Here is a 10,830-nt window from a genome sequence, read left to right as displayed (position 1 = left end):
CACTCCGGACGCCCGTTCCCTGCTCTGGGCACCCGCCTGCAGCACCCCCGATGTGGCTGTGGGTACCCCGCCCAGCGCAGCCGAACCTCGCGGGCGGGAGACCCCCACTTTTCAGTGATTTCTCCCTTTTCCAAGGTTGGCAATGAATTCCACGTGTTAAAATGCACTGTGTTCAGACGTGGCCTGGGGCCGGCAGCTGTGACCCGAGGTCGGGCGCTCCTGGAGATCGCGACTCGCTTGACCCGCACCAAGTTGCTGAACTAAAAATGGGGGTTTTCTGGCCCCCGAAGAAGAGGGGTGCAGGGGGAGGCAGACGGTGCATCCATGAGTGCGCATTTAATGACAACGTGCTGAGCGCCAGGTAGACGTGTTGTTACGTTAAGTACGTGGCCTGTGTTTAACTTGGAATGTCTTATTTAGGCCCGCGAGGTCGGTCCTTTATTATTTGCACATTAAAAAAAAAAGGGATCCGAGAGGTTGAGTCACTCGGCTAAAAGCGCCCAGCGCAAATGGCCAAGCCAGACCTCCAGGCTGTGAAGACCCTGGGACTTGGTTTCTCCGTTTTTGGAAGAGGTCTCTCTCTAAGATCTCTAGCCGGGCAGCGCGCCCCTGATTCTACGCTGAGCGGGAAAAAAACTCCATTCACAGCACAGCCCCCCTGCCCTGAGGCCAGTGCGCACGCGCGGGCCGGGCCGATGCCGGGGGCGGGGCGACGTGGGCCCCGCTCTGGCCGGCGCGACTCAGTCGCGCGCGTCTCGCTGGTGATGACGCACGTCCGGGGCAGTGGCGGCGGCAAGATGGCGGCGCCCATGGAGGTGGCCGTGTGTACGGACTCGGCGGCGCCGCTGTGGAGCTGCGTCGTGTGGGAGCTGCACTCGGGCGCCAACCTGCTCACCTACCGCGGCGGGCAGGCCGGACCCCGCGGCCTGGCGCTGCTCAACGGCGAGTACCTGCTGGCGGCGCAGCTGGGCAAGAACTACATCAGCGCCTGGGAGCTGCAGCGGAAGGTGGGCGGCGCGGGCTCCGGCGGGGGTGTGCGCCAAGCGCCCGCGACCGGGGCCGACGGAGGGCCGGCGGGGGCTGTGCGCCCCGCTCCGGGATGGCGAGTTTCGGGCCGGGTGCTCTGCGCATGCGCGGGTCTGGGGGCTTTAGGGGGGAGGCGCGCGCCCGGGGCAGTGAGGTCGGTGGTGGTGTTGCGTGCACGCGCGGGGCTGGGGCGGGGGTGGGGGTGGGGGCGCCGCCGGCCTGCGCACGCGCACACAGAGGGCTGGGAAGATGGGGTGCCCCTGGGACGCTGCACATGAGCGGGCGCGAAGTTTAATTAAGGGGGGAATTTACTGCTGGAGTCACGTGGGTTTCTGGTCTTGAAGGGTGAAAGTCCGCGGCCCGGGAGACTCATCCCTGTATTGTCCCCCAGAAGAGACGCTGCCCTTCGGCATAAGGGCTCACGGTTTCCCCTCCTAGAGAAACCCCAAAAGGCAGCCCCCGGAGCTGCTGGCCGCCCCTTGCCTCACGCTGACGTCTCTCGGGTCAGGCTCTGAGCTATGGCTTTGCCGGGGGTGGTCCACGCCTGACTCTGAACTTTCCCCATCGTAGAGATGAGGGGACTGAGGGTTAGGGACGTTAGGGGAGGCAGGATTGGGCACAAGCAGACTGGCCACTGGGCTCTCTGGCCCCCGAGCCCTCCTGGGCCCTCAGTGCCTTCCCCGCCCCCAGAGGGTCCCTCTGGCCCCCTACCCGGACTAAGCGCCGCTCTGCTTTTATCCGAGGATCCGAAGGCCTTCCCCTGCAGCCTTCCTGCAAACGCTTCCTCGCTGAAACACCCCTGTTCACACTCCTCTTTCTGGTTCTCTCCGTCACCCCCCCTGCTTTCCCTGCCACCCCCTAGTTTCCACATCCCGCGTGGAGCACAGAGCCTTCTTATGTCCCTCCAGGACCAGCTGCAGCAGAAGATCATGTGCCCTGGGCCTGTCACCTGTCTGACCACGTCACCCAACGGCCTCTACGTTGTGGCGGGGATCGCAGAGAGCATATACCTGTGGGAGGTCAGAGACGAGCATGGGGGTGAGAGTGATGGGGGGCAGTGTTGGCCTGCGGCCGCTGGGTTCTACCACCCACAGAGTTGTCCCCCACAGTTGGGTATGTTTGCGGGGAGACCAGCCTGACCTCTTGCACAGTCAGTGCAGGATCTGGGGCTGGAAGATGGGGACGTAACCACATTCTGCCTTCCCTGACCTGGTCCGTGCCTCCCCCAGAGGTCTGCCAGGGAGCTGGGAGTTCTCTGCCAGGGGGCATCGTTATCTTGCCCCGGGAGTGTTCAAATCTCAGTGTGTGATTTTGAGACTAAGAAGCAGTTGATTAGGCGCAGGGAGGGAAACTGAGGCAGGGAGGGGCTCTTCAAAGGTGGCCCATCAACGTAGAAATCCTCACCCCAGTCGCTGTCAGCCTGGTGCAGGGCTGTGGGCAGAAATCAGTGGCCCATCCCCTGATGGGGGCTGTCTTAGGGGGTTGCCCCTCCTTGGTGGGGGACAGTCTGTGGTACCTCTCGGCTGGTGGGGGCTGCCATGTGGCCCTGGCTCCCCACCCTCTGGAGAATTCCCGGCCAGCGGGAGCTGTAACCATGAGGGGTGCCCTACCCTGCTGGCCGGAGTCAGGAGCTCAGGCCGAAGGCTTCCAGTCAGTGCCGGCCTGACCCCCGGATCCACCACTGCTGACCTCCCGTTCCCTCCGCGGGGGTGAGGACTGCTGAGGGGGGCTGGAAAGCCTTAGAACTGGGGCTGGGGGGCAAGGGATGTGTCCACATGTCCCCCTCATGAGGACACCAGTCATTGGATTTAGGGCCACCCCCCTCCAGTGTGAGCTCGTCTGAACTGACTACACCTACAAAGATGCCGTATTCAAGTGAGGTCGTGGGTTCCAGGGGTAGGACATGAATAGGGTTATCCGGGGGACACAGTTCAACCCACAGCAGCATCGGTGCCCCCCACCCCAGCCACGGCCCTTCCAGGCGGGGCAAGGGGCTCGCTGTCCCTGCTCCCAGGCGCCTCCCTCTTGCACAGCTCCCCGGCTCCCTGCTGGTCTCGGCCAGCACGGGGTGCCCCAGCCCCTCTCGGAAGACAGCGGTTTCCCACTGATGGAACCATCCTGAGGAGTTGCCCACGGGTCCCGGTCCAGCTGGCCCTGAGGGGTCCACAGGCTGTCACTTGCCCCCACAGAAAGCCCATGTGGCCCCTGGGGCTGTAGGGACACCCCCGGCCCTGCACTGGACTGGGGTCCTCAAGTGGGCTGTGGCCCAGGGCTCAGCGGTCGGGATTGTGGATGAGGGGGTGGAGCGGGAACGAGACCTGTTCCCCCTCCCTAGCCGTCATCCACTTGGGGACCAGGTTGGGACAGGCGCCCAGGACAGCCAGAGCAGGCCATCATTTCAGGTCCTGCGGCCTGGGCCCTGGCGCATCAACATGGGGCGGCCCGTCCCTGGGACCTGGCAGCTGGGGGGCCGGGAGCTGAGCCTTGTTTCCTGCCCTAACCCCGGCCCCCCCCGCCCCCCCCAGGTGTCCACGGGGAACCTTCTGGTCATCCTGAGCCGCCACTACCAGGACGTGGCGTGCCTGCAGTTCACGGGGGACAGCAGCCACTTGCTGTCGGGGGGCAAGGACTGCCTGGCGCTCGTCTGGAGCCTCTGCAGGTAACGCCCGGCCCCTCGGGCTCTGCGGCAGCTGCCGAGCCAGTGGCCTGTGGCCTCAGGCTGGCGAGGCCACAGTGGGGAGGACAGGGACCCTGCTCTGGAAAGGCCGTGCCCAGGCCCTGGCGGGAGGGGTGTGAGCTGGTGGCTGGTGTGAGCAGGGCCAGGGCGGTGGGTATCCGTCCAAGAACTGTAGGAGGGTCGGGGGGCTTGGCAGCTCCGTGAAGCCGAGGTGGGGGTGTTGGGACACGGGCCTCCCCCCCTGAGGTGCGCACCCCCACAGCGTGCTGCAGGTGGACCCGTCCAGGACCCCAGCCCCCCGGCATGTCTGGTCCCGCCACACCCTCCCCATCACAGACCTGCACTGCGGCCTTGGGGGGCCCCTGGCCCGGGTGGCCACCGCCTCGCTGGACCAGACAGTGAAGGTAGGCCCCCCCGTGGAGCTGGGCACCGTGCCCGGGCAGCTGCGGGTTCTTGGCCGGCCTGAGCCAGTGCGTCGCCTCCTCCCCTGGGCCGGCGGCTCCAGACAGCCCTTAATCCCCCGATGCTTCCGGCTTCAAGGACGTCCGGAGCTGGACGCTCCGGGCCTGTGTTGGCTCGGAAATCCCCACTTGGCCACCCGCGCACGCCCGGTGGCTCCCTGCCCAGACGTCGGGGGATCTGAGGCCGTCTCGGCCCTAGGCTCTGTGCTGGGATCGGGGGTGGTGGGGGTGCATTCAGGGCTGCCCGGCTGGGGGCCTGGGGGATGACGGCGGCTAAAGCAGGCCGTGGTGAGGGGTCCTAGCCTTGAGAACTGGGGTCCGTCTCAAGGAAGGCCGAGTCCCTCAGCCCCCAGGCTCCCGGGGGTCCGGCATCTCCCGGTCAGGGCTGCCCGGCTCAGACCAGCGCTCCCCTCCTGCCGGGACCCCGGTATCCGCAGAGCCCCTTCCCACACCCCGTCCCCCTGCCTCCAGCTGTGGGAGATCTCCTCGGGCGAGCTGCTGCTCTCTGTGCTGTTCGACGTGGCCATCATGGCCGTGACCATGGACCTGGCCGAGCATCACATGTTCTGCGGGGGCAGCGACGGCTCCATCTTCCAGGTCGATCTCTGCACCTGGGTGAGTGGCGGGGGCAGCCATGGGGGCGTCTGGGCTGGGCGGCACCCGGGGTTCCCTCCTCCCCACGTCCAGGGCCGCATGCTGCGTCATGGACTGCGGGCTCCACCCCGCTCCCCACCACCCCCAGTCCCCTGGGGCCCCAGACCCGAGGCGCCGCGTGTCCCTCTGCTCACGGGCCCCCTCGGCCTCCGCAGCCCGGGCAGCGAGAGAAGAGCTTCCAGCCGGAGCAGGACAGCGGGAAGGTGTTCAGAGGGCACAGGTGCGGGGTTGGGTCAGCGGGGAACGACACCCTGTTCTCTCGCTCTTGGGTCGGGGTCACCTGTGCTGCCCTTCCTGAGGCCTGTCTGTCCCCAGGAACCAGGTGACCTGCCTGTCGGTGTCCACTGACGGCAGCGTGCTGCTCTCGGGCTCCCATGACGAGACCGTGCGCCTGTGGGACGTCCAGAGCAAGCAGTGCTTCAGGACGGTGACCCTCAAAGGTGGGCGCGGCACTGGGATGTGGAGGCCTGGCAGCCCCTCCTGCGTGCCCCCAGCTCCTCTCAGGACCCTTGTAACCGTGTGGCTTTTCCCGTAAAGGCCCGTCACTGCTGGGCCCCGGTGCTGGGAGGAAGGGCCAGGGTCCGGCCCAGTGGACGGGGACGAGAGTACAGGAGAGCAGTCGGGGCTCCTGGACAGCTGGGCAGGGAGCCGAGGCCCAGGCCTGGCCGAGCCTGACCGCCCGTGCCCTCCGCAGGCCCCGTGACCAATGCCTGCATCATGCTGGCGCCCGTGAGCATGCTGAGCTCCGACTTCAGGCCCAGCCTGCCGCTGCCCCGCTTCAACAAACACCTGCTGGGCGCCGAGCACGGCGACGAGCCGCACCGCGGGGGCCTCACGCTGCGCCTGGGCCTCCACCAGCAGGTGCCTGCCCCCGTCCTCCCCCCACCACAGGTCCAGGCACGTGCGGGGCATCAGGATGCCTTCAGGAGCAGAGCCTGACCCGGAGGTGCTGCGTGTGTCCAGCAGGGCAGCGGGCCGCGCTCTCCCCTGGTGCCCACCAGGCTCCCCCCAGGGATCTGCCCGTCCACGGTGGGGCCTGGCCTTGTGCACCCAGGCCATGCTCTGTCCACCTCTGTCCACCGTTTCTGTGCTGTGGAGTCACACCAGCCCCGCGGGGTGTGCAGGCCCCTTCCGCAGTCGCTGGATGGGCGGCTCTGCCAGGCACTGTCCACCAGCCGCGGGCAGCGTGCCTAGACAGTGTCCAAAACAGGAGAGGGACGGCCTCCCCACTGCAGCAGTGTCCATCTTGCTGTGCCAGGCAGGCTCTCTTCGTTCTGGAGGCACTAGCTGACCAGCTGGCTGTCTTCTGGAGCCTTGTTGACCTGGTTTCTGTGCGTCCCTCAAGGTCTCCCATTCCACCTGCAGTGTGGCCTGGAGCGTGCCTGTCTCCTGGGCCTTGTCGGGCAGAGTCCTGCCCAGGAGGCAGATGTGCAGGGATGGGGTCATGTTGCTTCCAGCCGGGCTTGGGCTGGGCGCCTGGTGGCCTCTTCTCTGAGCCTCAGTCTCCCCGGCTGTCAGTGGCGTCAGGATGGCTCCTCCCGGCAGGCTGGTGGCCAGCACTGAGGGGATGGAGTGAGCGCGCGGTGAGCGGGGGTCGCCGACGCAGCGCCTGCTGTGTTGCAGGGCTCGGAGCCCAGCTACCTGGAGCGCGCGGAACAGCTGCACGCGGTGATGTGCGGGACCATGGAGAAGGTGGGCGGGGCCTGGGTGATGGGCGGGCCCGCGGGCGGCGTGGGCGGGGGCGGGGTGTGGAGAGGGGCGGGGCTGGGAGTTGGAGGGCCCTGGGTGTGGTGGGCGGGGCCGGAAGGTGGAGGGGCGGGGCCTGGTGATGGGCGGGACTGGAGAAAGTGGGCGCGGGGGGTGTGCAGCAGAGGGCAGGCCCTGGGGGTGATAGGCGGGGCCGGGAGAGGGAGGCGGGACCATGGAGGCGGTGGGCGGGGCCAGGGGAAGTGGGCGGGTTCTGGGGCTGATGGGCAGGGAATGGAGAGGCGGGGCGTGGGGTGGGTCCGAGCCGGGGTGCCCCCGTCCTGTGTCCGGGACCGTGGGCAGTGACCCTCACGGCGGCCCGCGCGTGTCCGAGGCTGCTCTGGCCCTGAGCCCAGCCCGCGTCCTGTCCCCTCCGGCAGAACGTGCTGGGCGGCCAGGACCAGCTGCGCGTTCGTGTGACGGAGCTGGAGGACGAGGTGCGGAACCTGCGGAAGATCAACCGCGACCTGTTCGACTTCTCCACGCGCATCATCACGCGGCCGGCCAAGTGAGCGCGGGCCGGGCTCGCCCCGCCCGTGTCGTGCTCACTCTCACCCCGCGGGGTCGTCTCGTCTCAGTGCTGACCCGCTGGTGTGTGTCACGTGGTGCTGTCTGTTTTTAACAAAAGCTCCTCTCGCTGGATCTCCGTGTGCCACTGGGGGCCCGGGTCCCGCTGGGCTCCAGGACCTGGCGGGGGGCCTGTCCCCGCGGAAGTCACCCGAGCGCACAGGGAATCTGTTTTATAAACCTCTGTTGAGAAACTGTGGCTCTGCGACTTTCCCCACACACGTGCCCTGCCCCCGTGCCTTTGCACGACTGCGAGGGTCTCGGTGGGAGGGGCAGCCTCGGGCAGGAGTGACACAGGGAGAAGCTTGTGGTCACACCTGCCTGTGCCTCTGCTGGTCACCCGAGGGTCTGCCCAGCCTGGGTCGGGGACACACAGCCAGGCAGCTTGATCAGAACATTTTTGTCAGCGTCAAGGGCCCGAGAGGCCAGGCGCCCCCACTACCCTGGGGACACTGCCAGCCACCAGCCCAGTCCACACCCGTGTCCCCAAGGCCGCCCATGGAACCTTCTTCCAGAAAGCTGCTTCTGACTGACAGCCCTGCCTAATGATCCAGAAAATCCGCAGTGATGTCGCGGCTGCCACAGTGACCGGCTGAGAGCCTGTGCCCGCTCTGAGCCCAGACTTTTAGGCTGATTCACGTCCCTCCCAGGGCCCGGCACTCGCCAGCGGGGAGCCCGGGGTGGCGCCGGGCCCACCCTCTGTCCCCTCCCCGGTGGCCTTCGGCCTGGGATTCCCTGTCTGTGCCTGGTGAGGGGTTGCTGGCTGGTGGGGTTCATGTCTTAGGCCCCGCCACACAGGCCCGGGCTGGGAACCCCTCCTGCGGTCCCTCTGGACGAGGTCCCAGCGGGCCCTGGGGTGTCCTGGCAGCAGGGTGGGTGCCTGGCTGGTCCAGGGCCCGATGGTGGCCGGTCAGTGCAGAGCTGGGGCTCGGAGCTCGGCCCCGCCCGGGGCCCGGTCCACCCTCCCCCATGGTCTCCAGGGGGCTTGGAAGTTAAGGGTCAGACTCGCCAAAGGCCAAAGGCCCGTCACTTGCCCAGCCCGATACCCTCTGAGCTCTGACACCGAGGAGGGTCCCAGAGCCCCCAGGCCCGGCCTGCCCTCTGCCCACCACCCCGGTCTCCGCGCCCTCCGCTGCCCGCACTCGGGCCGTGGTAAACGCCGGCTGGAAGGAGATTCGCCGCCTGTCCTGGAGACCCGGTGCAGCGGCCGGCGCCTGGCCGAGTCCCAGGCGGGAACTGGCAGGTCGCCACGATGGGGCTGAGGATCCGGCCTCGGTCTGGTGGCCGCCTCCCTGGGTCTGGATTCTCCCCCTGGGGGGGCTGTGCCCACTGCCCCTGACGCCCCAAAGATTCTCGCGGCCAAGGGCCCCCACCACCGATCTGGACCCGCAGCTGCCCACTCGGTGGGTCCTGGGAGGTCCCGCTGTGTCCCCCCGGCCTCACCCGGGGGCTGGGGGCCGGGGGACCTGACAGCTGGTGGTTCCTGCAGCGCTGGGGGCAGGGGCGGGTGCCCTGGGCAGAGGGCTGGGGTCCCCACCCCCGGGCTGTCCCCAGGCTCTGACTCAGGCCTGCAGACGCAGGCACGGCCGGCCCAGCCCGGGACAGCCTCGGCGCGCTCGCGTCCCCGCTGCCCGTCTGGTGCCGGCCTGAAAGGTCGCCCTTCCATTGTGTCCCCCGTCCGCGCTGCCGCAGAGGGGGCCGGGGCTGGGGCCAGGGGGCAGGGGTGGAGCCACTGAGCTCTTCCCAACCGGCCGACATCGCCGCGTGGCCTCAGAGCAGCCCTCCTGGGCTCGCAGACTCGGTTTCCCTGTCTGTAAGGGGACAACCCCCCAGGCCTGCAGGGAGCCTCCGGGAGCTGGTGTGGGGCGGGGGCGTGAAACAGCACGTGCTGCCGTCGTCATTGTCCTGTCCGTGAGGATGGCCGCACAACCAGACCCCAGGTCCCGGCTGGCCTTGCAGAGGGGGGATGCCGACGGCGCCATCGTTCACGGTGACCCCGAGGGCTGCTGGGTTTGTGTGAAACAGCCAGATACCACCTCTCAGTCGCCGGGATGGGCGTGTGAAAAGAAAGGGAAAATAAGTGTGGGGGAGGAACCCCGTGCATGGCTGGTGGGAACATGATGTGGGGCGGCCGCTGTGGGAAACAGTCTGGAGGTTCCTCAAAAAGTGAATATAGAATCTCCATGTGACCCAGCAATCCCACTTCTGGGTGTAGACCTGGGTCTGCCCGGTGGCTTAGTGGTTAAGTGCGTGAACTCCGCTACTGGCAGCCCGGGTTCGGATCCCGGGCGCGCACCGATGCACCGCTTCTCCAGCCATGCTGAGGCCGCGTCCCACATACAGCAACTAGAAGGATGTGCAGCTATGACATGCAACTATCTACTGGGGCTTTGGGGAGAAAAAAGGAGGAGGATTGGCAATAGATGTTAGCTCAGAGCTGGTCTTCCTCAGCAAAAAGAGGAGGATTAGCACGGATGTTAGCTCAGGGCTGATCTTCCTCACACACACACACAAAAAGTGGGTATAGACCTAAAATAGCGGAAAGTAGGGGCTTGAATATATATCTGCACACCCATGTTCACAGCAGCCTGCACACCTGTGCCCCCGCCTCGCTAGTCCATCACAGTCCTCCACGCAGCAGAGCCAACCGCTCACAGCTCATGAGTGTTCACACCGTCTTTATTCATAACAACCAAACACTAGACACAGCTCGCATATCCGTGGATGGATGATGGATACACGCAGTGTCCATCCACACGCTGGAATATTACTCAGCCATGAAAAGGAAGGAGATCCTGACACCTGCTCCAGCGTGGATGGACCTGGAGGACATGACGCTCAGTGACATGAGCCAGACACAGAAGGACAGACACTGTGTGGTCCCCTCACAGGAGGCCCCTAGAGGAGTCACAGCCACAGAGACAGAAAGTGGATGGTGGGGCCAGGGGCTGGGGGAGGGGAGGGGAGTCAGTGTTTCATGGGGACAGAGTCTCAGTTTGGGAGGATGAGAAGGTTCTGGAGACGGATGGGGGGATGGCTTCACGACAACGCGAATGTGCTTCATGCCCCTGAGCTGTGCACTTAAAATGGGTAAGACGGTGAATTTTATGTTATTCGTACTTTGCCAGTTTTAGACAACAATCCTCCCTGTGTGCTCACTCCTTTAATCTGCACGGCAGCCAGGGAGCAGGAACGACAGTCGTCCTTGTAAACATGAGGAAACTGAGGCACAGAGCGGTCAGGGAGCCGTCCCAGGTCACACAGTGGGCAGCGAGGTTCTGGACCGCAGCGGAACCCGGCCCTTCGTCGCTGCCCCTGATCGTGGGAAAGGACGGCCCAGTGGGACTCGGAAGAAGGGGGGGGGCAGCAGAACCGGATATGAGGGCGTCACGGTGTGAGTCAGGGGGGCCACAGGGCAGCTGGCTCCCCAGAACAAGCACACAGCAGTGTTTGTTGACTGACTGAATAAGCATCCATCAAGGGCCAGATTAGAGAGAAGTGTCCCCTACCGAGGATGGGTCCCTGTTTCTGAGGACTCACGCAGTCGGAGGGACCACACCCCAGGGAGGGTCCCTGAGGACACTTGATACCCCGGCGCCTCGTCCGGGACATGGGGGCGCTCCTGGCATGGCGGTGGCCTCAGGCGGGGACCCTCCCTGTCCTGCGATGCCTGGCCCGGTGGCTGGATGAGGTGGCTTC

The 10,830-nt window shown here is 66.2% G+C and overlaps 1 protein-coding gene across 2 annotated transcripts; it reads left to right on the top strand.

Annotated features, from left to right (window-relative positions):
- Positions 1–778: 778 nt before the first annotated feature.
- Positions 779–7,330, top strand: WDR18 (WD repeat domain 18). Of its 2 annotated transcripts, XM_087425910.1 has the most exons (11): positions 779–1,007; positions 1,371–1,529; positions 1,935–2,045; positions 3,552–3,685; positions 3,966–4,107; positions 4,636–4,779; positions 4,974–5,038; positions 5,134–5,258; positions 5,513–5,679; positions 6,442–6,510; positions 6,945–7,330. In XM_087425910.1, exons 1-11 carry the CDS (start codon positions 798–800, stop codon positions 7,074–7,076), a joined length of 1,458 nt encoding a protein of 485 aa, XP_087282036.1. In that variant the 5' UTR covers positions 779–797; the 3' UTR covers positions 7,077–7,330. The 2 variants fall into 2 exon arrangements, with proteins under 2 accessions (XP_087282036.1, XP_004441427.3); XM_004441370.3 differs by lacking the exon at positions 1,371–1,529 and having other exon boundaries at positions 782–1,007.
- Positions 7,331–10,830: the final 3,500 nt, after the last annotated feature.

Source organism: Ceratotherium simum, chromosome 39 (genome assembly GCF_057802395.1).
Source record: "Ceratotherium simum simum isolate JZ-2026a chromosome 39, ASM5780239v1, whole genome shotgun sequence".
NCBI classification, from domain to species: Eukaryota; Metazoa; Chordata; class Mammalia; order Perissodactyla; family Rhinocerotidae; genus Ceratotherium; species Ceratotherium simum.
The sequence above is the reverse complement of the archived record's forward strand: the minus strand, read 5'-3'. Positions and strand labels throughout refer to the sequence as shown.

Bases quoted from the DNA above. Each gene is read 5' to 3' on its own strand.
- WDR18 (XM_087425910.1), top strand. From the start codon at position 798: ATGGCGGCGCCCATGGAGGTGGCCGTGTGTACGGACTCGGCGGCGCCG. The intron at 1,530-1,934 runs GTCAGGCTCTGA...ATGTCCCTCCAG, and splicing joins CTCACGCTGACGTCTCTCGG to GACCAGCTGCAGCAGAAGAT. The intron at 3,686-3,965 runs GTAACGCCCGGC...GCACCCCCACAG, and splicing joins CTCGTCTGGAGCCTCTGCAG to CGTGCTGCAGGTGGACCCGT.